General features: G+C 41.2%; 2 protein-coding genes and 1 long non-coding RNA gene across 4 annotated transcripts; all 3 read left to right on the top strand.

Annotated features, from left to right (window-relative positions):
• The first annotated feature begins 25 nt into the window (after positions 1-25).
• On the top strand, positions 26-2,485 carry LOC117491163. Its single transcript, XM_034141032.1, has 6 exons — positions 26-84; positions 207-536; positions 868-1,224; positions 1,376-1,507; positions 1,647-1,705; positions 1,813-2,485. Exons 1-6 carry the CDS (start codon positions 42-44, stop codon positions 1,945-1,947), a joined length of 1,056 nt encoding a protein of 351 aa, XP_033996923.1. The 5' UTR covers positions 26-41; the 3' UTR covers positions 1,948-2,485.
• Positions 2,486-6,834: 4,349 nt separating this feature from the next.
• On the top strand, positions 6,835-7,883 carry LOC117491355. The gene is made up of 3 exons (XR_004556766.1): positions 6,835-7,138; positions 7,233-7,283; positions 7,381-7,883. It is a non-coding gene; the product is annotated as an uncharacterized LOC117491355 (long non-coding RNA).
• Positions 7,884-17,635: 9,752 nt separating this feature from the next.
• On the top strand, positions 17,636-20,143 carry LOC117491149 (signal-regulatory protein beta-2-like). 2 transcript variants are annotated; one of them, XM_034141023.1, is made up of 6 exons: positions 17,636-17,695; positions 17,816-18,145; positions 18,476-18,832; positions 18,970-19,101; positions 19,268-19,299; positions 19,411-20,143. In XM_034141023.1, exons 1-6 carry the CDS (start codon positions 17,653-17,655, stop codon positions 19,543-19,545), a joined length of 1,029 nt encoding a protein of 342 aa, XP_033996914.1. In that variant the 5' UTR covers positions 17,636-17,652; the 3' UTR covers positions 19,546-20,143. The 2 variants fall into 2 exon arrangements, with proteins under 2 accessions (XP_033996914.1, XP_033996906.1); XM_034141015.1 differs by having other exon boundaries at positions 19,241-19,299.
• Positions 20,144-27,768: the final 7,625 nt, after the last annotated feature.

Genomic DNA, 27,768 nt, shown 5'->3' with positions numbered 1-27,768 from the left:
CGATCTAATTTACCGGCAGCCACAAGTGGATTGACCAGAAAATGCTGATCATAGTTTATTTACTGCTGATGCTTGGAGTGGGGCGTAAGTATCTAGACTTGAGATACATTATATGAATTGCCATGTTCTGATAATGATTCAGCTGTGTGCTAATTATTCTTAATGTATCACAAAGCAATCATCTGTGTGTTTATTATATTTTTCAGGATGCACACACGATCAGATCTTGGAGAAAAAGACTGTTAGTCTTGGGGATGATGTGACTTTGACTTGTTCACGCCAGCAATCCTTGGATCCAACACACATGTTCTGGATCAGGCATGGACCTGGAAACGTCCCTGAAGTCTTGGGAGGAACATTTTCTTTTGATTATAATGGTGATAACAAGACTACTCGCATTACAGCAAAACAAGGGCCTGGAACCTTTCTCCTGCAAATAAGTAAAACAGAGCCAAGCGATACTGGAGTTTACTACTGCCTAAAAGTAAACAAACTTGCCATGACATTTCTGAATGGGACATTTCTGAGAGTTAAAGGTAAATCATTTATACTGTTTATCTTTGTTATTACTCTCTGCTACATAACATAATTGTATTTTACTACTTTATTAATGTGTTATCTACTAAACCCCTTTTGTTTGATATGATAGCTTACTATTTTTGTCTTTTATCTTTACTGACCCTTTGCGGGGCAACATAACACCTTGAAAAAGAGATCATTGATCTCAATGGGATTGCACCTGGATCAATAAAGGTTTTGAATTGTAAATGCATGAATGATTTCTGAATTCTGAAATGAAATACAGCAAACGTAGATTTCACCTTTCTTTAAAAATGTATCCTTTATCTATATATTTATATTTTCCAGGCCCTGAACCAGATATCACTGCCATTATTCAAGGCCATCAGTCTGATCCAGTCCTTCCAGGAGACTCGGTGACTCTGCAGTGTACAGTCCTCTCTGAATCTCAGAGCAAAACTTGTCCAGGAGAAACCAGAGTGTACTGGTTCAGAGCCGGATCAGATGAATCTCATCCCAGTGTCATTTACACCCATAGAAACAGTGGAGATGATTGTGAGAATAGTCCTGAGGCTAGCTCTCCACGGAAATGTATCTACAACTTCTCTAAAAACATCAGCTCCTCTGATGCTGGGACTTATTACTGTGCTGTGGCCACATGTGGGGAGATATTATTTGGACATGGAACAAAACTGGACATTGAAGGTAACTGCAGAGCGTTTACAAATCTTTAATAATCATTCATTTTGAATATGGTAGAAACCCTTACAAACCAAAATCCAATTGTCATGCATTGTAATACTGTCAAAAAAACGTTACATCTTTCACATTTGCCCCTTTTTCTCCATGATTTTAGCACCTAAGTTGTGGGATCAGCAGAAGGCCATCGTAGTTCTGCTTCTGTTAGCTGCTGCTTTGGCTATAAATTTGATTGTTATCGCCTTTCTGTTTTATACTATCAAGATGAAAACTTGTGATAGTTGCAACGGTAAATAATGTTTCTCATACCTCAATCAATCAGACAGTTATTGGGAAAAGCTCACTTTTTTACGTTAGATTTACATTACAAATGTGTGTAATTGTACCTACATCATATGTCATAAAATTAATTTTATTTCATAATACAGCTTCTCTTTCTCTGCAAACAAATCCCGTACCAGCCAGCGGTGATCAGCAGAGGCAGCAGGTACGGTAAAAAAGAGAAGATGTGACTGAAAAAATTAATTTACTCATTTTATTTTCTACATGTAAATCACATTGCCATCTCAAACATTTTTCCATATATTTTTGCAGATAGATGAGGACTCAATAACTTATTCTGCACCAACCTTCACCAAGAGGAAAACTGGCAGAGCAGACAGGAAGAATAAAAAATCAGCAGAGGGAGAGATGATCTACACCAATGTCATGTATTCAGTGATGGACTAACAATATACTGGACTTTCTGATTAAAGCTTACTGTTGGGGAAATATGTTCCTAGGCCCATACCTTTCACCCAGTCAGTTTGTACTGCCCTCACTGAGCACAGGCCTGCAACCTTGGGCTGCTGTGATCTCAGTGTTTTGTCTCCCTATTCCTGCCTGTTGGCGTCAGCTGATGGAGGTGTTTTAGTGCTTTGCCTGTTTTATCTTATTATGCACAATATTGATTATTCTCTCAGAACCAGCTAAATACATGGGTCTGGGGTAGAGATCTTCAGAATTGGTTTGGCAACCGCTGTTTCACCTCGTGGCGGCAGCACATGTCTTGTCAGTTCTCCGGCCGTAACTCCATAATAAACCATCAGTGTTTGCCATCAAAGATCCAGCTCACCCAGTGTCTCTCTGAGTTTCGTCTCCATTGCTTCAGAAGTTTCCATCACACTTACAATTGTAAATATCTTGCTTCACTTTCAGAAATTGGAGAAATGTTATAACTTGGAAAAAGTATATATATATCATTTTGAAATGATGTCCAATCTGCTTAAAATCATTGTATAACCTTTTTCTTAAAAATAAAAGTACATTGGTTACATGACACAAATTGTTATAGCTTTAATGGTGATATTCTACACCTAAATATGTGTGTAACTGTTGGATTAGATTTTGCGCAAAGTCTGAGGCATAAATACGGTAAAGCTATTCGCAAATCATTCTTAAAATACACAACATGTCACTCATTTGACCATCAACATTAACCCATGCTGTTAGTTATGTATATATGAAACGTGTATTTCAGCCACAATTTGGGCAAGGGTCTGCCGGTCAGACCACACATTGATCCAGAGTGAAATATCTGGACAAATGTTTCCATAGGATGTATCCTAGTCAGTCTTTTTAATACCCCAATGTTTATCTAGTGCATCGGTACGTCGAAGATGTTTGTGTTGTGTGAAATCACTACACTAGGGATTGCAGTGAAATGTGGTACATAGGAAATGATAATAAAAGAAATACATGGCAGGGGCAGTGGTTCAGCTGCTAATATACTGAACATGAACTGCAACTTAGCCATTGCATGTCCGTGTTTTAGCCACCACAACTTTATAAAACATGTCTAAAAATGTACAGCATGAAGAAATTGTGGGAGGCAACTGAAAACCCCCGTCCTTCTAGCCTCTCATCACTTTGTAAAGCCCTTTCATGTCTGGTGTGAGAACAAGCAAAGCCACATGCAACAGCTACACTGACAGACAGGCCCAACGCTGTTTACTCAGAACACACAAGACTATTGGGTTCAAAACTATATGTAGCGAGGGGGAAGTTGCAAGGAAATGCTAATTCGTTTTCTGTGTTCAGTAAAAGTACCAAGAGAAAGAGGCTACCATCTACTCTTATGCATCTGAGTACTCTGCTATAAGTGCAGCATTAATTGCGCAGTGGAGCAGATTTTTGTAAAGCTTTCAGACAGATTTTTGTTGATTATTTGGCAAACTTAAGTCGGTCAAAAAGACGGTCATGTCATGACTTTACCCTTTACTGAAAGGTTTTATTATTCCACTTTCACTTTTAAAATCAGAAGTGCATGCCGAGTTTCCTGAGGCTAAAACAGAGAGTGAGAAAGGCAGAAGCCCCTCTCTGTTGACGCTTTAGTTTGAAGCCAAACCACAACAGTCCCTAAGTTTCCATGCATCATTTGTCTGTCAGTAGTGACTGTGAAAGCATGTCAATCTGTTTCTGTCAGCTTGCCAAATGCAGTGCTGTGCACACAAAGAAAAATGTAGATGGTACAAAGCATATGAGTTCACTTGTTAGAAGCAACAGCATTGCTCTGTAAAATTTGAATATTTCAAAAAAGGCTGAGGATCCCAAGGTAAGGTATGCTTTGAGGCTTCTTCTAAACAGAATCAGGTTTATTACCAGGTAGGTTTACAGATACGAGGAATTTGACTTGACGTCATGGTGCGTACATACAAATAAAAATAAAACATGAATTAAAACACAGGTAGGGAACTAGAAAAAATATTAAAAATAATAAATAATATAATAAAAATACAGTAAAATATAACAGTATTTACATTGTCATTATTGCAATGGAATGGAATGAAAAAAGGAATAAAATATGAATAAAAAATCGGCAGTAATAAAAAAGACAAGAAAACAGATATAGTGTACGTTTTTCATTGCCATATCTACAATGCTCCATTGTAGATATGGCAATGAAAAACTTAAATCCCAAGCTCAACCAACAATGCAACATAATATATATATATAGAACATTAAACGATAAAAACTAAGTAAGTGCAACAAGAAACAGTAGAATAGTGCAGATTATGTTGCAAGACCAATGGGCAAGTAATGCATATGACGTAAACTATATACATGTCAGAATTAAATAAAGCAATAAACAATGAATAAATGAATAATGCAGAGAATGTTATAAGTGACAAAGTAAATGCAGGAGTCTATACACATGTAAGATATAATATTTTAGTGAAAAGATAAAATACTGTTTATTGTGATTAACATTAAGATAAATCAATTGTAAGATGCAGAGAGATGCATGCTTTAGGTTATGGAGGCACTTAACAGAGCTCAGGCATTAAGCAGTCTTATGGCCTGTGGGATGAAACTGTCTCTTAGTCTGGTTTTAGACTTGATGCTGCGTCACCGCCTGTCAGACGGCAGCAGACAGAACAGTTTGTGGCTGGGATGATGGGGGTCTCAGTTTTATTAATACTTCTAATGCCAGAGTTTGACTGAAATCGGTGTTCCTGTTATTCATTTAAAAACACTTAAGGATCTTTAATAAAGTGGTGCGCTGTTCTTGCCTTTCTCTCCACTATGTATAAAGGTGATACCATGTGGTAAGAGCTCTCCTCTGTCTGCTATGTTTGCAACAGGTGACTGACAGGCAGAGTGGGCAGGTTATCACTAGGAGTCCATTATATTCTGCATAAGACAGCTTCTCCATTTTTGTGTAATAGTCTAACAAATACTTTCTAAATGTAGATTAATCAAACTGATCAATTTAAGTCCTATTGTTATGATTCATATTTTTAAATGAACTGCGTATCTGAGGACTATGTGCCTTTCAGTCAACCTGTTTATTATGCACATTTTTCGATTAGTGTGTAGAAACATTTGCAAAATCTTAAAATCTCGAATACTTTAAAACAATGTTCAGAAAATACAACAGGCCATGAATTACAAACATATTACTGCTTGCTATCTAGTTGAGGATTTCTGGTAATAAGGCCACGCAACACATAAATACAAAATATATGGAACAGAAAATGTATTGTGTGATATTGTCTCTTTGGTTTTTCTGTTTGTTTATAATTGTATTTCACAATAACATCAGATCATTTACTGTTTTAACTCTGTGTCAGCAATAGAAACCCAACATGAAAAGTGGGCTGTTGGTTTTGTTTCATGTGTTCAGGCTGCACAAGGCAGTTGATGGTTCATTATATTTCCGCTGTGGTGCTAAAAGGCGACTTAGGAGACCAATGAGATTGCTCTGAACTGTTACCTCCCACTTGATATGATGACATTATAGTGAATTTTTTTTAATGCGTGTCAAAATTGCACCAGTCTCAAGTGGAATAAACAGAAAATGAGGATCGTATTTTATTTACTGCTGATGCTGGCAGTGGGACGTAAGTACATGTAAAATGTCCTATTGATTTTCAGATATGTGTGTCCATGTTTACAATAATTGAGAGAGCTCATTTTTTCTCTGTGGTTAATGTAAAATGTCTTTTCAGGATGCACAAAAAACAACAACTTTGAGACAAAGACTGTTGGTGTTGGAGTTTCTGTGGAGCTGACATGTCCCCGCAAGTCTTCGGGAAGCTTGTTTTGGATCAGGATTGATTCTGGAGACTTTCCTGAAGTCTTAGGAAAGACATTTAGCCTTAAGAGTAATGATCGCATCACAGCTACAGAAGAGCGTGAACTATTTGTTCTACATATTCAAGAAGCAAAGCTAAGTGATGCTGCGGTCTACTACCGTATTCAAATAAGCAAACAGAACATCATATTCTTGACACAAACTGACCTAAGAGTTAAAGGTAAATACACTTCTTATTTCATTACAGCCAGTTAGTTAGTAACGCATTACAATTCCTGTTTCATGTACTTTAGTTTCTTTTTCCATATAAACAACTAAAATGTAAAAATTGTTTATTGTCAGTATCATTTTTACTCTTAAGTAGATTTGCAAAGAAATGTATGCACTTCTATTCTGCAACATTGGGGGACACATTTTGAACTACTATTACTTATTTAACTATAATTAATCTTTATGTGAACTTGAGCTCAAATTGACGACACTGATTGAATGACAGCAAGAAATAAGAGAGCCAGTGAAACAATAAATTGCATCTAAGGAAGTATCTTTAATGAGATACTTGTAATCTCACTCAAGGAATTTGTATTTGAGTCAGTATAAATATGAAGTAATAATACATTTACTTGAATGCTAATTTATTTACCTAATACTGATTGCAGCTTTATTTTAAAAATCATGATCGTATTTCTATCTAACTGAAACTACATTTCCCAGAACCTGAAAGCGCTGCAGTTTCTCCAACTGATCCAGTCCGTCCTGGAGACTCTGTGACTCTGCAGTGTTCAATACTCTCCAACTCAAAGAACGAAACACGACCAGAAGAACAAAATATGTGCTGTTTCAAGGCTTTTAATCAAAGTTTTAATAATACTCAAGGAAACGTTGTTGAAGTACATGAAAAGGAACCAGGTGGACCCTCAAAAAAGAAATGTCTCTACAGCTTCTATAAGATTTATTGTCGTTGTACTCTGTGTACAATGACAATAAAAATAAAAGGCTTTGACATGTCACTGCGATGTGGCCACATGTGAGGACATCATTTCTGGAAATGGATCAGAACTCAACACTACAGGTAACTGCATCATGTTTAACTGTAATTAGTAATGTAGCATATGAGATTGATTAAGGTCAAGTAATGGTCCAGAACATAATCACGCCAAATGTTAATGTTCATTATCTGCTTTTTTCCCCACATTGTGTCAGCAGACTTCATGTTGAATCAGCAGCAGAAGAATACCATCATATCTCTGTTAGGTGCTGCTTTGGCAATATGTGTGATTGTTAATGGCTTTCTCATTTATGCAATCAAGAAACTCCAGGGGAAATATTGTGGTGTTTGCAACAGTAAGTACATTCACTGATACAAATATATATCAAACATATTTGGCAAGAGCTGCCCTACATGAATGGATTTTTTGAATGTGTCATTATAATACAGCTGCTGTTACTCTGCATACAAATGAAACAACAGCGGGTCAAAATCAGCGAGGTCAGCGGGTAGAGTAAAAGACAAGCCTGTAAAGTTGTTAGCATAGTTTTTCTTCTAAAAATGTTGTCTCATAACATTTCTCTCTATATTTTCACAGACAGATGACTCGTTGATTTATTCTGCACCAACCTTCATCAGAAGGAAATCTAGCAAAGGGACTGGGGGTGCAAAAGCAATGAAAGAAGAATGTATCTACACTGATGCCCGGGCTCTTGGGTTGGCTTGATGGTGTAATACTGGATTTGCTAATCTTTGCAGATGCAATATTTATTTTCATTCTGTTCAAGAAAGGTACTAGCCCCTAATGTCATGAATTCAATTAATATAATGGATTGTACTGTATGTATATGTTTTGCACACATAAGTAATCTTCATGACACAAAAGTAATATAAAAGCTACTGTAAGCTTGTGTAGATAGACATACTGTACACTGTAGGGATACATATTTGTTTCATTGTGAGTTATCAAAGTTGTGAACAACAACTTGCATCATACAGTTTCAAGTCTGTACATTTACATTTTCCAAATCTGTGTACTGTCTGTGTCAATGCTATGTAAAGATAATTGTGTGTTGCTTTTTTCCTAATAAATAATTGAATTTTCACAAGAGATACCAAACTGATAAGCAATTGAACCTGCTGCTCTGCTCACACATACAGATACAGCTCAGATTTATGAACATACTGCACATGTTTAACCCCTCTTACAAAGGAGAATAGAGTGGTGCAGAGATGTCAGTTTTGTGGGCCGACCCAGAAGGTAGCAGGGCAAGGGATCCCTCAACAAAAAAAATAATTGTATTTTTCCATTTGATTTTGGAGTATTTTTGAAAATAGGATCTGTTTATGATAATTGAAAGTTCTGTTCAGCAAGATAATCTTTACATCATGTATATCATTTTTTCTATTATTTTTGAGGCATAAATGCAATGAGCAGAAGTAAAAAGCTTATATTAGGTGATAAACTAACTGCACTACATTCGCATGGCTGGGCGTCACCACCGCTTTACTCAAGGCTCACTCGTGTTTGGCATGATGACGTTGAGTAGTCTCATTTAGTCAGTTATCATTGCAGTCGTTCTCAAGTGCTGCATTTACTGACATATTTTATTTAATTAATTAAGGCCTCTCACTAAAAGCCATTGACCACTGACTTTAAGACGAGAGAACCGGAAGTGGTTAAGTACTTACTAGGGATGTAACGATACCAAAAACTCACGGTACGATAATATCGATATTGAAAAAAAGATGTAAAGATTATTTTTTTTTTTAAATGATTTTGAAATTTAACCATTTTTTACTTGAAAAAATGTTCTTTATTAAATAATAAATCTGATTTGTACAGCATTTTTGTAGGATAGTAGTATTTTAAAGTGTCAAAAACAAAGTGACAGTAACAGACTGGAACAAGAACTAGTACTACCAAACAAAGCAGGCATTTTCTTTGTGCCACTGCATCTCACAAATAAACAAGAACATTTAACCTGTTAAGCACCAAGCCTGTTTTTCATGTTTCAGGCTCGAAAATGACATGCCCAAAACAAATGACTACAACCTAACTTCTAAAAGGGTTATATGAATAATTTATTTTATCAAAGCAAGGTTACATCTGTGAGTTGGATGTAGAAGTGTCAGAATCAATATAAATGTTTTTTATTTTAAAGAAAATTCAGATTTTAAATAGTAAAAAACTGTAAATTATAGTGTCCGTCCAAAGATTATTTTTTACAGATAGTTAAAACTACCCTTGGATGATGGGTTAGTAGACTAAAAGCTTTAGGAATCCAAAGTACAACATATAATAAGTACCCTGTATCAAGATTGATGCAAAGTGACAAGTGACATTTGACCTTTCTAGAGGTTTAGCCAAAACCACCCCACCTCTGAGGTGATTTGGGTGAAAATGTTTTCACCCAGGGCCAAAAGGGTGGGTGGAGGGGGTCCGGAGGACGGGCCCGGAAGGGGTCCCGGGAGGACGGGCCCGGAAGGGGTCCCGGGAGGACGGGCCCGGAAGGGGTCCCGGGCGGACGGCCCGGGGGCAAGGCAGAGTCCAAAAAGGGGCGAAGGCCACAGCGGGCGAACTCATGGGCCCGGGCATGAGAGCGAAGGCAGCGGCTGGAAGAGTCCAGAGGCCGGGCTCGAGGGCGAAGACCACAGCTGGGGAACTCAAGGGGCCGGGCTCGAGGGCGAAGGCAGCGGCTGGAAGAGTCAGGGGGCTGGGCTCGAGGGCGAAGACCGCGGCTGGGGAACTCAGGAGGCCGGGCTCGAGGGCGAAGACCGCGGCACTCAGGGGGCCGGGCTCGAGGGCGAACAAGAAGGCGGCGACGGGACAGCTCCGGAGGACGGACAGGAAGGCGCCGACGGGACAGCTCCGGAGACCGGGCAGGAAGGCGCCGACGGGACAACTCCGGAGGACGGGCAGGAAGGCGCCGACGGGACAGCTCCGGAGGCCGGGTAGGAAGGCGCCGACGGGACAGCCCCGGAGGACGGGCAGGAAGGCGCCGACGGGACAGCTCCGGAGGCCGGGCAGGAAGGCGCTGACGGGACAACTCCGGAGGACGGGCAGGAGCCAGCATCGGCCGGACAGGAACCGGAGCCGACGGGACAGGCGCAGACGGGACCCCGAACATGACATGGGCCGGTGCCAATGGGACCCCGGATGGAGCAAGGGCTGGTGTCGACTGGACCTCCAACGGAACAGGACACACAGTTGGCAGGACCCCCGGTGGAACAGGTGTCGGCGGGACCTCCAACAGGACAGGACACAGAGTTGGCAGGACCCCCGGCGGGACAGGTGTCGGCGGGACCCCCAACAGAACAGAACATGGAGCTGGCAGGACCCCCGGCGGGACAGGTGTCGGCGGGACCCCCAACAGGACAGGATATGGTGTAGGCAGGAAATCTGGCGGAGCAGGTGTCGGCGGGACCCCCAACAGGACAGGATCTGGTGTTGGCAGGAAACCCGGCGGAGCAGTAGTCGGCGGGACCCCCAACGGGACAGGACATGGGGTTGGCAGGACCCACAGCGGAACAGGTGTCGGCAGGACCCCCAACGATACTGGACGTGGAGTTGGCAGGACCCTCAGCGGAACCCCCAACGGCACAGGACATAGGGTTGGCAAGACCCCCGGCAGAAGAGTAGTCGGCGGGACCCCCAATGGGACAGGACATGGAGTTGGCAAGACCCCCGGCAGGAGAGTAGTCGGCGGGACCTCCAACAGCACAGGACATAGGGTTGGCAGGACCCCCGGCAGAAGAGTAGTCGGCGGGACCCCCAACGGGACAGGACATAGGATTGGCAAGACCCCCGGCAGAAGAGTAGTCGGCGGAACCCCCAATGGGACAGGACATGGAGATGGCAAGACCCCCGGCAAGAGAGTAGTCGGCGGGACCTCCAACAGCACAGGACATAGGGTTGGCAGGACCCCCGGCAGAAGAGTAGTCGGCGGGACCCCCAACGGGACAGGACATGGAGTTGGCAAGACCCCCGGCAGGAGAGTAGTCGGCGGGACCTCCAACGGCACAGGACATAGGGTTGGCAGGACCCCCGGCAGAAGAGTAGTCGGCGGGACCTCCAACGGGACAGGACATAGGGTTGGCAAGAACCCCGGCAGAAGAGTAGTCGGTGGGACCTCCAACGGCACAGGACATAGGGTTGGCAGGACCCCCGGCAGAAGAGTAGTCGGGGGGACCTCCAACGGTACAGGACATGGGGTAGGCGTCGGCCGTAGAGCCAACAGGACACGGGGGGCTGGCGTCGGCCGGAGAGCCAACAGGACACGAGGGGCTGGAGTGGGCCGAACCACTGACAAAACACGGGGGGCTGGCGTCGGCCGGGGAGCCAGTACTGGAGCCGAAACTGAAGCCGGAACCATGGCTGCTGGGGCCGGAACTGGGGCCGGAACTATGGCTGCTGGGGCCAGAACTGGGGCCGGAACCATGGCTGCTGGGGCCAGAACTGGGGCCGGAACCATGGCTGTGTGGGCCGGTTCTGGAGCCGGAACCATGACTATGTGGGCCGGTACTGGAGCAGGCACCATGGCTGCTGGGCACGGAACCGGAACACGGAACCATGGCTGTGTGGGATGGTACTGGAGCACGGTACCATGACTGTGTGGGCCGGCACTGGAGCACGGAAACATGACTGTAAGGTCCGGTTCTGGAGCAGTGACCATGGCTGCTGGGCTCGGAACAGAAGCCTGGACCCTGGCTGTGTGAGCCAGGTAATAGAGCACGGAAGCATGGCTGTGTGGGCCGGTACTGGTGCACGGATCCATGGCTGTGTGGGCCGGGACTGGATTACGAGCTGGCTTCCTGACCTTGCGTTTCTTTGAGGTCTTTTGGAGGCTCCGTGGACCTCCAAACGCCAGGCGGGATCCCAAAAAAGGGTCAGAGAATGGAGACTGGCACTCAGGGCTACCCAAAAAAAACTCTGAGAAATTCAGGCAACGAGCTCCTCAGCCATGGCACGTTATCCACCTCCATTTGTGCTTTTTTGAGGACAGCCTCTTTCTCCCTTCTAGTCGAGGTTCTACTCCACTCAGCATAAAGACATCGAAGGGAGTAATCCAGAGAAAGCAAATCAAAATCAAAATCATAATCCGCTGGGTCGGTTCATTCTGTTAGGGTTCGGCAAAAGGTAGGACCCAAATGCAGATTAAAAGGGAAGCGGGTTTCAAAACAAAAGTGAGCTTTAATAAAAAAGCTGATGAACGTAAATAACATGGCATGAAACACATAGGTAACACGAGGAAGATACAATACCAAAAACGATCGTGACCAACATGGAGGGAGACAGGAAAAACAAACAATGAACCGACCAGGCACACAGGGGAAGACAAGACTAAATACAGAGAGGGGTAATCACAAGACAAGACACAGCTGGGGTAAGGGAGGCAGAAACACAAGGGCAACAGGTGAACACAATCAGACAATCAGACACACTATGGCCCGTTCTCATGTCATCAAATGTCCCTCCTCGACTCCCCTCCTCGACTCCTATCCTCGAGACTTAGTCCCGCCCACAGGAGATGCAAGCGGAGGAGTCGAGGAGGGGAACCGAGGAGAGAGGAGGGGAAGCAGCAGGCGGTTAGAGAAATGAGAACTCCTCTCCTCTGAGTGGTCATTTTAAAGAGACGTCCATTAATGATGACAGGAGGCACAGCAGCCCTCTGTCTGATGGACAGATGTGTTCATGACGACTTATATATTTACTTTCATTCATTCACAGTGCGGTATAATGAGACAATAACAGGCTACAGATGCGGACACACACACACACATACACACACACACACACACACACACACACACACACATATATATATATTTATATATATATTTATATAAATGAATACAATTTCAGAATCAAACAGAGCACTCTCATAATAACGTAACACTATCAGAGACTGGATATATCCCCCCCCCCCCCCCCCCCCCCCCCCCCCCCCCCTCTCCCCTCTCTGGTCGCTACAATGAGGAAAATAAATTACGGGCCAAAAGTTTTATTTACAAGTATTAAAAGTAAGCAGAGGACACCAAACCAACTGAGACCTGTCTGTCCGCTGCATCTACGCACACACTGTACCACACACACCTACACCACACACACGCACCTACAGCTCCTAAAGCATAATAATCAGGCTACAGCCGTTGTGTATTTTATTATGTGAAGCACTAAAATATCGACTCTTTGTTTGTAGATATCTACTAAACTAAAGCAAATAAAGAGAGTAGGCCTGTTATACTGAGTGATATATATTATACACACTGCTCTGCTTTCTGCACGGACCTCACAGCTGTTCTCTCTGTAAACATCGCGTCGCGATGAAAGCAGTTAATAAAATAATATCCAGGGGATGCATGCAGAGCTGTCATTGGCTGAGATAAGTCCGGCCGTGCGTCACGACTCTTTGAAACATCTCTGTTCCCGGAAATGCATCCACGGAGGAGCCGTGGAGGACCGTGGAGGACCCATCAGTGTATCCTCGGTTATAGCTCCTCCAGAGAGCCTCCTCGACGCTCGATGCTCGGTCCTCGATGTGCATTTCGAGAAATGAGATGTCCTTCAACATGGCGCGCTAAAATTCATTTCCGGGTCACTACCGGAGGACCGAGGAGTCGAGGAGTCGAGGAAGGACATTTGATGACATGAGAACGGGCCCAGGGAAACTAACGACAGGAAGGCAAACACAGGAAGAAGGAACAGAGAAGACACAAGGAGGAAAACATTTCAAAACAAAGGTGGAAAATGAAAACATAAATACAAAACCGTAACAGTTTTTTTATCGTTTTAACCTGTTACGCACGGCCCGCCCGGTACCGGGCGGAAAAACGCGTCATTTACAGGAAACAACATCTAAGGAATCTTAATATTGAATAAAACTATGAATGTTTTATATCCATGTAACGGGAAGAAACTCAGCTAACTGATCTTTTTAATATTTTTTTCCAAAAAAAACCCACAATGCTAGCACTCAGCCTCTGAATTAGCCACGAGCGAAAAGATTTAACCTAAAACGGCACTTAAACTCACTCATAACTCCCTTATTACTTATCCTAGATGCACAGCCAACCACTCGTTTTTGGTGTCCTGGAGACACTGAATCTAGTGGTGCCCTCCTCAACACTCAGTGATAAACATTTGCGACGCTATAAATGAAAGCGTACATCATAACATGTGGAGCTAAGTAGCTAGAAACGCTAACATGGCTTACCTTGGTCAAAACTGGTCTTCAATGGCATTAAAACGATAAAAAGACGATGCTGCAGTTAATCCATAGGTTCATCCTATGTATCTGTGCCTTCTTTGAAATTATTTCTGATAATCCATAAGCAATAAAACTGCTTTTTAGTTTCCAAATTCCAGAAGGAGAGATTCTTCCACTCTGCTGAAAATGTACATGCACGCAGCCCCCACCTTTTCTCTTCACAACGTGTGTGTGTGGGGGCCTCCCCCTTCAATTATATTGGCTCTAACGGTCAGAAAGAGGTGTCAACCATCAAAATCGACCAAGGGGGGCCAGAGATATGGAAAAAAAAACATTTTCACCCAAATCACCTCAGAGGTGGGGTGGTTTTGGCTAAACCTCTCTAAAAAGGTCAAATGTCACTTGTTTTGTATCAATCTTGATACATGGTACTTATTATATGTTGTACTTTGGATTCCTAAAGCTTTTAGTCTACTAACCCATCATCCAAGGGTAGTTTTCACTATCTGTAAAAAAGAATTTTTGGACGGACACTATAATTTACAGTTTTTTACTATGTAAAATCTGAATTTTCTTTAAAATAAAAAACATCTATATTGATTCTGACACTTCTACATCCAACTCACAGATGTAACCTTGCTTTGATAAAAAAAAATATTCATATAACCCTTTTAGAATTTAAGTTGTAGTCATTTGTTTTGGGCATGTCATTTTCGAGCCTGAAACATGAAAAATAGGCTTGGTGCTTAACAGGTTAATAGAATCAAGCACTCCACCTTTCAGATCTCACATCCTTTGTAAAGACCTTGTGCTTCAGAACAAGGAGCAAAGCCACATGCAGCAGCTACACTGAGAGTCATGCGTTGTGGTGGGCCATCTCTCTACCCTTTGACCAAGCATCAAGGCTGTTACTCAGAACTATGGGCTTCAACAGGATGTGAAGTGAGAGCTACATGAGACTTCAGCAGGCTTCATCATTGTTTTAGTTTTACACATGCTCATTTAAAGTAAAACATGTCTATCTCAAGATTATTTCTAAAGATGCAAAAGCATCTAATTTATAATCTAACTGTATTTATTAATTAAACATTCAAATAGACAGGCTGCCATTAGATCACCAAATTAGATCACGGCTAAAATTCGACTGAAAGACGGGGGTCGAACCAGGAAATGATGGGCACCTCCCCTGACTAACTGCAACTACAGATACAAGGCAATAACTTGCAGTAAGGTTAAATGAAAAAGGATCATCACATAGTGTGACTAGTGGTATTCCACTTGCCATTTGAAACAAAAATAAGTAAATCAGCAGTGCAAGCCCAGCTTCCTGAGGTTTATAAAATGAGAAAGGTACAAGCGCCCCTTTGTATTCACACCTCAACCAACCACAGCCGCGCTGAAGTTTCCATGCGTCATCTGGTTGTCAGTGTGAATGCATTTATATCTGACTGTTTGTGTGAAAGTACATGGCATGTTATGGCTTGTTGTCAATGTCAACAACTGTTGACCCTGAAGAAAGCCACAAACCACAACCTGCAGCTCTGACAAATGTTCTGGAAATGTTGGCCATAGATAGATAAGCTATTTATATTTCTTATTATATTCTCTATACACCTTTTGAGTTGTCAAGAAACCCTAAACCTTAATAAATAAAAAAAATGCTGCCAGAGTGTGGGGAGTTTTACTGAACTGCATTATCTTGATAGGTGTTCCTTTAATAAGTGTCAAAAGTGTAAGAGTGCACAGACACTATAGCGGCACAGGATTTGTTTTATGTTAAGCGCCTTGTAAATAGTCGGTTTAATTTATCTGTTTTGTTTCCTTGGTGGACATTGGTCTTCTCTTCCCGGGGAAAAAATATACAGGAGAGAAACTGTAAATCGTCTCATGACAAATGTGTTCCTTTGATACTCTGAGAGTGTCGCTCTGCTTCTTGCTCTCTAAAGCTCTCTGAAATGAAGTGTATTGCAGAGGACGGATGTTTTAACAGCCCAACTCTGTGCTGTGCTCTTCCTGCTGAAGTGACTGACAGGCAGAGGGGGTGTTCATCATTTATGACGTGGAGCATCCAATTGGCTGATTTGCACAGTATTTAATATGGTTCCTCTGTTCTTGTCAATGTGGCAAACGGCAGCTTATATTTTCTATGTCTACACAAATCAAAAAGATACATGCATGTTTAAATAACAACAATGTGGTAGGATAAGACCTAGAGACACAGGCCTACACATTTTTGGATGCATTACAAATTATGCATTTATATTGAAATGTTAATGGTATTGGTACCTTTTTTTATAATGAGTATTCAGCTATTCTAAAAAAAATATATGTTTTTGATTAATCATTTTACTATCACTAAAATATGGCAGTTAGCAAATGAGAACGGTTTTGATCACTTCCAAGAATCCCTTTCAGGAATCCAGACAAACTTTAAACATTTTGCTACATCCTTGGAATCTAATCTAATCCCAATTCTGAAAGTGTATGAGTTAATCATTTGTTACAGAGCGCAGGATCACAGGAAGTTTCCGTTTCAATTCCTTTAGTGTGTATGCTTACACATTTATCAAATAAGTGGCAGTTCTTAAACTGGTCTACTTTGGATACATTCACAATGGACTTTTCTGCATTGTTTCACTAATCCACATTTGTTACAGGAGCAGCCATTACAAACGGGAGGGATCAAGTTTAAAAGACCTAGGCATATTATATCAGGAAACTTATTTAATAAATGTTGCGTTATACAGTAGGAGATGTAGGAGTGTTTTTGAAGTTGCTTAAACTTTGAACATTCTTTTAAAAAATCCGTAACTCCCAAAACTGTTTGGTACTATAATACAAAAGAATGGAGCAACCTTTACCTGCAAATGTATCTTCCTTTATTAGCCAGCATACAAAACATTGCTTTCACATTTCTGTGACCAGGAAATTGGCTTTAAGCGTGTTCATTTTAGCAATGAATCATGTCAAAACCTAACTGCTGGTGCTGTAATGTGTAATGGGGATTGCCCACAGTATTGAGTGTATGTAAGTTGCTTTGGGTAAAAGAGTGACATGTAATAATGTAATGTAATGAACCAGAAAATGCTAATCATATTTTAAACAGCTTTCTTTTTTATAATTGGCGGAATTATGCACACATTATTATAATTATGTTAATGTTGTTCTCTTCTTAAATTAATCCTGGTAACACAATTGCTCGATGGTCAAAAGTAAACACTATGGCATAGGTAAACACACATTTAAGTGGCTTGAAAAAGTATTTGTTTGCTTAGCTCCTCAGACAGCCTATGTTTGTCACTCATGTGTATATCATACTGGACAGTGGCAATATTGCACCCCATCAAAAAATTCCATCTGGACATGAAAAGAAAATCAAGATTGCTTTTCGATTGTTCTGTTGTGTGTGTTTACGCTCTGTGCAGTTAAAGGAAAACAAACATGAAACATAAAAACAGAAGCTTGCTTTTGGTCTTGTTTCATGTGTTTAGGTTGGAACAAAGGGTGATATCATTTCCACTGTGGTGGTACAATGAGATAAGGAAAGGCCAATCAGGTTGCTCTAAAATTGTAACCTCCCACTTCATATGATTACATTAAGGCGAATCTAATCCAATACGATCTAATTTACCGGCAGCCACAAGTGGATTGACCAGAAAATGCTGATCATAGTTTATTTACTGCTGATGCTTGGAGTGGGGCGTAAGTATCTAGACTTGAGATACATTATATGAATTGCCATGTTCTGATAATGATTCAGCAGGGTGCTAATTATTCTTAATGTATCACAAAGCAATCATCTGTGTTTATTATATTTTTCAGGATGCACACACGATCAGATCTTTGAGACAAACACTGTTGGTGTTGGGAAAGATGTGACTTTGACTTGTTCACGCCAGCAATCCTTGGATCCAACAAACATGTTCTGGATCAGGCATGGACCTGGAAACGTCCCTGAAGTCTTGGGAGGAACATATTCTTTTGATTATAATGGTGTTGACAAGACTCCTCGCATTACAGCAAAACAAGGACCTGGAACCTTTCTCCTGCAAATAAGTAAAACAGAGCCAAGCGATACTGGAGTTTACTACTGCCTAAAAGTAAACAAACTTGCCATGACATTTCTGAATGGGACATTTCTGAGAGTTAAAGGTAAATCATTTATACTGTTTATCTTTGTTATTACTCTCTGCTACATAACATAATTGTATTTTACTACTTTATTAATGTGTTATCTACTAAACCCCTTTTGTTTGATATGACAGCTTACTATTTTTGTCTTTTATCTTTACTGACCCTTTGCGGGGCAACATAACACCTTGAAAAAGAGATCATTGATCTCAATGGGATTGCACCTGGATCAATAAAGGTTTTGAATTGTAAATGCATGAATGATTTCTGATTTCTGAAATGAAATACAGCAAACGTAGATTTCACCTTTCTTTAAAAATGTATCCTTTATCTATATATTTATATTTCCAGGCCCTGAACCAGATATCACTGCCATTATTCAAGGCCATCAGTCTGATCCAGTCCTTCCAGGAGACTCGGTGACTCTGCAGTGTACAGTCCTCTCTGAATCTCAGAGCAAAACTTGTCCAGGAGAAACCAGAGTGTACTGGTTCAGAGCCGGATCAGATGAATCTCATTCCAGTGTCATTTACAGCCATAAAAACAGTGGAGATGATTGTGAGAATAGTCCTGAGGCTAGCTCTCCACGGAAATGTATCTACAACTTCTCTAAAAACATCAGCTCCTCTGATGCTGGGACTTATTACTGTGCTGTGGCCACATGTGGGGAGATATTATTTGGACATGGAACAAAACTGGACATTAAAGGTAACTGCAGAGCATTTATACATCTTTAATAATCATTCAATTTTGATCTGGTAGATACCCTTATAAACCAAAATCCAATTTACATGCATCTAAAATGTTAGATTTTTCACTTTTGCTCCTTTTCTCCATGATTTTAGCACCTAAGACGGGGGATCAGCAGAAGGCCATCGTAGTTCTGCTTCTGTTAGCTGCTGCTTTGGCTATAAGTTTGATTGTTATCGCCTTTCTGCTTTATACTATCAAGATGAAAACTTGTGATAGTTGCAACGGTAAATAATGTTTCTCATACCTCAATCAATCAGACAGTTATTGGGAAAAGCTCACTTTTTTACGTTAGATTTACATTACAAATTTGTGTAATTGTACCTACATCATATGTCATCAAATTAATTTTATTTCATAATACAGCTTCTCTTTCTCTGCAAACAAATCCAGTACCAGCCAGCGGTGATCAGCAGAGGCAGCAGGTACGGTAAAAAAGAGAAGATGTGACTGAAAAAAGTGGTTGACTCATTTTATTTTCTACATGTAAATCACAACTTTTGCCACCTCAAACATTTTTCCATACATTTTTGCAGGGAGAGGAGGACTCAATAACTTATTCAGCATCAACCTTCACCAAGAGGAAAACTGGCAGAGCAGACAGGAAGAATAAAAAATCAGCAGAGGGAGAGACGATCTACACCGATGTCAGGTCTTTAGTGATGGACTAACAATATACTGGACTTTCTGATTAAAGCTTAATGTTGGGGAAATATGTTCCTAGGCCCATACCTTTGACCCAGTCAGTTTGTACTGCCCTCACTGAGCACAGGCCTGCAACCTTGGGCTGCTTTGCTCTCAGTGTTTTGTCTCCCTATTCCTTCCTGTAGGCGTCAGCTGATAGAGGTGTTTTAGTGCTTTGCCTGTTTTATCTTATTATGCACAATATTGATTATTCTCTCAGAACCAGCTAAATACATGGGTCTGGGGTAGAGATCTTCAGAGTTGGTTTGGCAACCGCTGTGTCACCTCGTGGCGGCAGCACATGTCTACTCTTGACAGTTCTCCGGCCGTAACTCCATAATAAATCATCAGTGTTTGCCATCAAAGTTCCAGCTCACCCAGTGTCTCTCTGAGTTTCGTCTCCATTGCTTCAGAAGTTTCCATCACACTTACAATGTTGTAAATATGTTGCTTCACTTGCAGAAATTGGAGAAATGTTATAACCTGGAAACAAAAAATATATATCATTTTGAAATGATGTCCAATCTGCTTAAAATCATTGTATAACCTTTTTTTTTTATAAATAAAAGTACATTGGTTACATGACGCAAATTGTTATAGCTTTAATGGTGATATTCTACACCTAAATATGTGTGTAACTGTTGGATTAGATTTTGCGCAAAGTCTGAGGCGTAAATACGGTAAAGCTATTCGCAAATCATTCCTAAAATACACAACATGTCACTCATTTGACCATCAACATTAACCCATGCTGTTAGTTATGTATATATGAAACGTGTATTTCAGCCACAATAGTGGCAAGGACAAATGTTTCCATAGGATGTATCCTAGTCAGTTTTTTTGATACCCCAATGTTTATCTAGTGCATCGGTACGTCGAAGATGTTTGTGTTGTGTGAAATCACTACACGAGGGATAGCAGTGAAATGTGGTACATAAGAAATGGTGACAAAAGAAATATATGGCAGGGGCAGTGGCTCAACTGCTAATATACTGAACAGGAACTGCAACTTACCCATTTCATGTCTGTGTTTTAGCCACCACAACTTTAAAACATGTCTAAAAATGTACAGCATGAAGAAATGGTGGGGGCCAACTGAAAACATCCGTCCTTCTAGCCTCTCATCACTTTGTAAAGGCCTTTCATGTCTGGTGTGAGAACAAGCAAAGCCACATGCAACAGCTACGCTGACAGACAGGCCCAACACTGTTTACTCAGAGCACACCTGACCTGACTATTGGGTTCAAAGCGATATGTAGTGAGGGGGAAGTTGAAAGAAACTGCTAATTAGTTTTCAATGTGCTCAGTAAAAGTACCAAGAGAAAGAGGCAACCATCTACTCTTATGCATCTGAGTACTCTGCTATAAGTGCAGCATTAATTGCGCAGTGGAGCAGATTTTTGTAAAGCTTTCAGACAGATTTATGTTGATTATCCGGCAAACTTAAGTCGGTCAAAAAGACGGTCATGTCATGACTTTACCCTTTACTGAAATGTTTTATTATTCCACTTTCACTTTTAAAATCAGCAGTGCATGCCGAGTTTCCTGAGGCTAAAACAGAGAGTGAGAAAGGCAGAAGCCCCTCTCTTTTGATACCTTAGTTTGAAGCCAAACCACAACAGTCCCTAAGTTTCCATGCATCATTTGTCTGTCAGTAGTGACTGTGAATGCATGTCAATCTGTTTCTGTCAGCTTGCCAAATGCAGGCAGTGCTGTGCACACAAAGAAAAATGTAGATGGTACAAAGCATATGATTTCACTTGTTAGAAGCAACAGCATTGCTCTGTCAAATTAGAATACTTAAAAAAAGGCTGAGGACCCCAAGTTAAGGTATGCTTTGAGGCTTGTTGTTGTTGTTTGAGGCCTACAATGCTCCAGATATGGCAATGACAAACTTAAATCCCAAGCTCCTCCAACAATGCAACATAATATATATATATATATATATATATATATATATATATATATAGATATATATATATATAGATATATATATATAGGACATCAAACGATAAAAACGAATGAAGTGCAAGAAGAAACAGTAGAATAGTGCAGATTATGTTGCAAGACCAATGGGCAAGTAATGCTTTTGACGTAAACTATAAACATGTCAGAAATAAATAAAACAATAAACTAGTGCAGAGAATGTTGTAAGTGACCAAGTAAATGCAGGAGTCTATAAACATGTACAATTAAATAGTGAAAAAATAAAATACTGTTTATTGTGATTAACATTAAGATAAATCAATTGTAAGATGCAGAGAGATGCATGCTTTAGGTTATGGAGGCACTTAACAGAGCTCAGGCATTAAGCAGTCTTATGGCCTGTGGGTATTAGACCTGATGCTGCGTCACCGCCTGTCAGACGGCAGCAGACAGAAGAGTTTGTGGCTGGGATGATGGGGGTCTCAGTTTTATTAATACTTTTAATGCCAGAGTTTGACTGAAATCGGTGTTCCTGTTATTCATTTAAAAACACTTAAGAATCTTTAATAAAGTGGTGCGCTGTTCTTGCCTTTCTCTCCACTATGCAGTGGCGGCCGGTGGTCTTTTTTTTTGGTGGGGCTCTTGACGTACCGTAAGTGACCTACCCGGGGGGTCCGGGGGGTTTCCCCCCGCAAATTTTTTTCGAGAAATGACCCCTTAAATGATGACTTCTGGTGATGTTAGAGGGGGGGGGGAAAGGAGAAATCGAGGCTTAAAAATATGAGAAGACTGATCAATACCTCCATAATCTTCAGTGTGGAAAATATTATTTATCAACCTGAACATCTACTACTTTACCAGGAATTTGTGTTCTCAGAACTGGTCTGTTTTTTTCTTTCTTAAAACTGTTCATGTTTTATGAACCAACACCTTCACCAAGTAGCTTTACAGTGAACTGCATGTGAGATATAAAATTAATAGCATCTTTTCAGTAGCATTAATTATAAATATTTAAGTGGTTCAATACAAGTCACTACAGCATTTCAAACTGAACTGTGAATAAATGCAATTTAAAAAAAATAACCACAGCACAAAATGTCATAAATTGTGTTTTTTCTTTGTTTCTCTGAGGATTATTTACAAACAGGCTTATTTACATATAGCAATAACTCAGAAATGAAAAAGCTACATCGTCTAACACGAACAACCACTTAGCATAATGATAATATATGTGTTATGTACAATGTAACTGGCAAGGCTAGAGCAAGAAAGAACATAAAGTTTGCAAAAGGTTTAAATAACTTCAAGTATCTGTCTTCAGATTACGTGGAGGTTTTAGTCCGATGGGAAGCAGATTTTAAGCGACACCGAAGATAAACCAAAAATGTGGTGGAGCTGCAAACCGTGTAGTGTTGCTGGGACAGGACAGGAGCTATAACCGTTGGAAAATACATCACAGACAATGCAACAAACGTGGAGACAGAACAATCACTTCTGTGATAAATGCCCACTTATTAATAAACTTCTAACAACCATGGGAAACCTCCTCTCTACATATAAAGTGATATCCAAGCATGGGAAACAAAAGACAGCATTTACCTGTTTGCATCCAGCTAGCCAAGCCTTTTTTGTGTACCAGCTACTTGCGAAGCCTCGTGTATACGTTTTGTCTTTTTCACGAGATTGCTGCGATATATTCAAATCGGGTTGGTCCAAGGTCTTTAAGCAACAATTTATCTGCCAAACTTCTCCTTTCGAAAGGATTGGAGATTAGCTCTTGAACAGAATTAGGCGGGGACCGAGGTCCGGAGACTCCACCTGCACACGAAGCCATCCTCATCAACTACTGCGTCAACCGGATACGAGTCACTGTCCAAACTACTCACAGACTGCACTGGGCGCTGACATTGGCGCCCGGTGACCGTCATCTTTGACGACGCTGATTGGCTGAAATTATATTTTCGCGGCATAGTTTACACGTTACAGATAGCAACAGTCAGCTGCTAGTGGCTGCTGCTGCACTGGTTGAAGGCTCCTCTCTTAGCGCCCAGACGAGAGAAGGTGCATGGGCAAGGCCAGGCAGGAAACATGTGACTTATCAGTAACTTTAGACATCGTAACACAATTTTAAACGAGATTTTATTGTAGATTATACATTTTACTGATACCAATTATATAATATTTACCTTGTTCATTAAAAATAAAAATAAAAATATATATATTTTTTTAAACATATTTTTTTTTTTTTTTTTTTTTTTTTTTTTTTTTTTTTTCAATATGGGAAGAGGTGGGGCGGCGCCCCTAGCGCCCCTATGGACCGGCCGCCACTGCCACTATGTATAAAGGCATGGGCGTAATTTCCACTGGGGACAGGGGGGACATGTCCCCCCCACTTTTCAAAATCCCGTTTGTGTCCCCCCCACTTTTCAAATGTGTTTATTTTTTACGCAAGCGGTCCTCGTCACGGAGGAGCGTCTGTGTGTGTGTGGCACGAGCGCATTTTGTGAGAGAGAGATAGAAAGAGAGACAGAGAGAGAGAGAGACAGAGAGTTACGGGGGTTGTTGTTAGCATTTGGTGCTAGCTCGGAGCTAACGGAGATTAGTAGCTGTTTCAACAATAAGGAGAGGGAGAGCTCTTTCCTGTCGGACTTTGAGAGACTGAGAGAGAGAGAGAAATAGAGAGAGAGAGAGAGACAGAGGGACAGAGAGAGAGAGAGTTACGTGGGTTGTTGTTAGCATCTGGTGCTAGCTCGGAGCTAACGGAGATTAGAAGCTGTTTCAACAGTAAGGAGAGGGAGAGCTCTTTCCTGTCGGACTTTGAGAGACTGAGAGAGAGAAATAGAGAGAGGGACAGAGAGAGAGACTGAGAGAGTTACGTGGGTTGTTGTTAGCATCTGGTGCTAGCTCGGAGCTAACGGAGATTAGAAGCTGTTTCAACAATAAGGAGAGGGAGAGCTCTTTCCTGTCGGACTTTGAGAGACTGAGAGAGAGAAATAGAGAGAGAGACAGAGGGACAGAGAGAGAGACTGAGAGAGTTACGTGGGTTGTTGTTAGCATCTGGTGCTAGCTCGGAGCTAACGGAGATTAGAAGCTGTTTCAACAATAAGGAGAGGGAGAGCTCTTTCCTGTCGGACTTTGAGAGACTGAGAGAGAGAAATAGAGAGAGAGACAGAGGGACAGAGAGAGAGACTGAGAGAGTTACGTGGGTTGTTGTTAGCATCTGGTGCTAGCTCGGAGCTAACGGAGATTAGAAGCTGTTTCAACAGTAAGGAGAGGAGTAGAGGGAGAGCTCTCTCCTGGGGGACTGAGACGACGCCGCGTCATAGCTCCAAAGCTCTTGCCTCTGGACCGACAACTTTTTGGAGCTGGAAGTGAACCGCATTCCGGAGCTATGACGCGCCGCCGCTGCGGTGTGAACAGGAAAAACCGGCGCTTTTCAGGCTCTAGCTCCCAGCAGGAGCTGGAAAAGCACCGGTGTGAAAGGGGCATGAGAGAGATCACGTCCGCTCAGTGAGGTAAAGGACTCTGAGGGATTAGGTTGTAAACTGTAGTCTAAATCAGGGGTTCCCAACCTTTATTGTGCCAAGGACCGGCAGATACATTAAAAAAAAATTGCGGACCGGTTGTCAATTTTAACTGATTTTAATATTTACTCACCACCAGCAGGTAGCAACAGAGGCTAATTGTATGTAACAGCCTGAACAAATACTAGAACAATATGCATCCAAAACATATTAACAAAGTTTAAAAAAGAACCGGTGTTGTTTTTTGGTTTTTCGGAAAACCAAAAAACCGACGTTATTCAGTTTTTAAACCAAAACGGGAAAACAGATAAATCAACGTTTTAGTTTTGTTTGTATGATTTACGGATAATCCAGTGAATGCTGGGGAAACGAGGAGAAGGCGCATTATGAAGGAGATGTCCGGTCGCCAGGGTGTGTGTGTGTGTGTGTGTGTGTGTGTGTGTGTGTGTGTGTGTGTGTGTGTGTGTGTGTGTGTGTGTGCGTGCGTGCGTGCGTGCGTGCGTGTGTGTGTGTGTGTGTCACTGGCATTTGTTTTCAGAAGATATTATGATAGTGTCGTTTGTTCCGGTGCACTCCGACAGCATTTAGCACTACATCGAGATTAAGTTTAAACTAATTTATTTTGGGAACAGCCGCATATATGGAGTTAGCCATATGTGTGTAAATTACTTTTCATAAACATTTGAAAACAAATGCCGGTGTCGGACAGACACAAACACACCGAACACACAGAGCAGAGCTGAGCAGAGCACATACACACACACATCATGCGCCTTGGTGACTGACTGGACATCTCCTTCATAAAACTAATAAAAGGGGGAGTAATCGGGCAGTTCGATGTGTGTAGAGATGTGTGTAGAGGTGTGTGTGGTTAACACGTAGCAGCCTGCAGTCACTCTTAAGCTGTTCTGATGAAGTTAAACACAGCGAAGGCGGTGCGTAAAAAGGCACAGCTTAAACAAATAGCTCTACACCCCTGGCCGACATGTCCTTAAAATGAAGTCCGAGTTTGAAATATATCTCAAATAATGTATGCACCACCATTCCCCCACATAAACATAACAGTCTGCAATGAAACGGTTGTCTCCTGTGCGCTCCTCTTCCTACTTGGCGCACCGGTAACTTTCTTGTGCGCACGAGAGGCTGAGACCTGCTGAGCCGCCGAATCCCTCGGAACACCATAAAGGCCATTTTCAACTGTTTTCTGGTGAAAGTTTAACTAGCTACTGGATAAAATAATATGACTGGTGGCATAGGTGCGAAAATTAAACACTTTTGAAAAAAAAATATGATAAAATATTTTTATATATTTATAATTCTGCAAATATTACGATAAACTCACAGCTATTTCGCGGCCCGGCAGTAAACACCTCCGCGGCCCGGTACCGGTCCGCGGACCGGGGGTTGGGAACCCCTGGTCTAAGTTATCTCAGTGGGTCTCAAACGGTTTGGTCATCTATGTAAACAAATATTTCCATCTATGTAATATTAGTTGTATATAAAATAAGTTAAGAAATCCTTCCAATGTGTACTATAGGTCAGTACAAAAATAAAAAACACAGTTTGAAAGGGGAGTGATTAGTCAAATATGCATAAATAAAAAGAAAGAATGCAGACTAGGTAAGATAAAGATATAGAGAGGAGTTTATCAAATATGTGTTATTGCTTGTGAGCATATTATAATGGTTTTTTGATTATTGAAATATATACAGTTCTGTTTCATTTGATTGTTGAGAGCTGTATCCATAAATCTCTTAATGTTGCCCTCAAAGTGCACCAGATTGATGCATTCAACTTCAATTTAAAGACAAAAATCTTCCCGGGGGTGCATGCCCCCGGACCCCCCAACAGGAGGTAAGGTTATCTCAAATAAAACAGGTTCACATGGATAGGATACTAGATACGTGTGCACACTCATTATATACACTACACATTTTTCTTGGATTTGTTAACACTATAGTCCCTAATATATTTGTAGAAAGGCAGGAAATGGAATTAAATTGAGAAAATGTTTCATTGCGGAGGACCCCCTGTTTTGTGTCACCCCCACTTCTCAAACCAAAGTTACACCCTTGTATAAAGGTAATACAATGTGGTAAGAGATCTCCTCTGTCTGCTATGTTTGCTACAGGTGACTGACAGGCAGAGTGGGCAGGTTATCACTAGGAGTCCATTATATTCTGCATAAGACAGCTTCTCTATTTTTGGTGTAATAGTGTAACAAATACTTTCTAAATGTAGATTAATCAAACTGATCAATTTAAGTCCTATTGTTATGATTCCATTTTTAATATCAGCTGTGTATCTGAGGACTATGTGCCTTTCAGTCAACCTGTTTATTATGCACATTTTTCAATTTGTGTGTGGAAACATTTGCAAAATCTTAAAATATCGCATTAAAAAATGTTACAGCCCATGAATTACAAACATATTACTGCTTGCTATCTAGTTGAGGATTTCTGGTGATAAGGCCACGCAACAAATACAAACTAAATATATGGAACAGAAAATGTATTGTGTGATATTGTCTCTTTGGTTTTTCTGTTTGTTTATAATAGTATTTCACAATAACATCAGATCATTTACTGTTTTAACTCTGTGTCAGCAATAGAAACCCAACATGAAAAGTGGGCTGTTGGTTTTGTTTCATGTGTTCAGGCTGCACAAGGCAGTTGATGGTTCATTATATTTCCGCTGTGGTGCTAAAAGGCGACTTAGGAGACCAATGAGATTGCTCTGAACTGTAACCTCCCACTTGAT

The sequence above is a fragment of the Trematomus bernacchii genome, unplaced genomic scaffold (genome assembly GCF_902827165.1).
Source record: "Trematomus bernacchii unplaced genomic scaffold, fTreBer1.1, whole genome shotgun sequence".
In the NCBI taxonomy this organism is placed as follows: Eukaryota; Metazoa; Chordata; class Actinopteri; order Perciformes; family Nototheniidae; genus Trematomus; species Trematomus bernacchii.
Note: the sequence above shows the minus strand (reverse complement) of the source record. Positions and strands in the feature narration are given on the sequence as shown.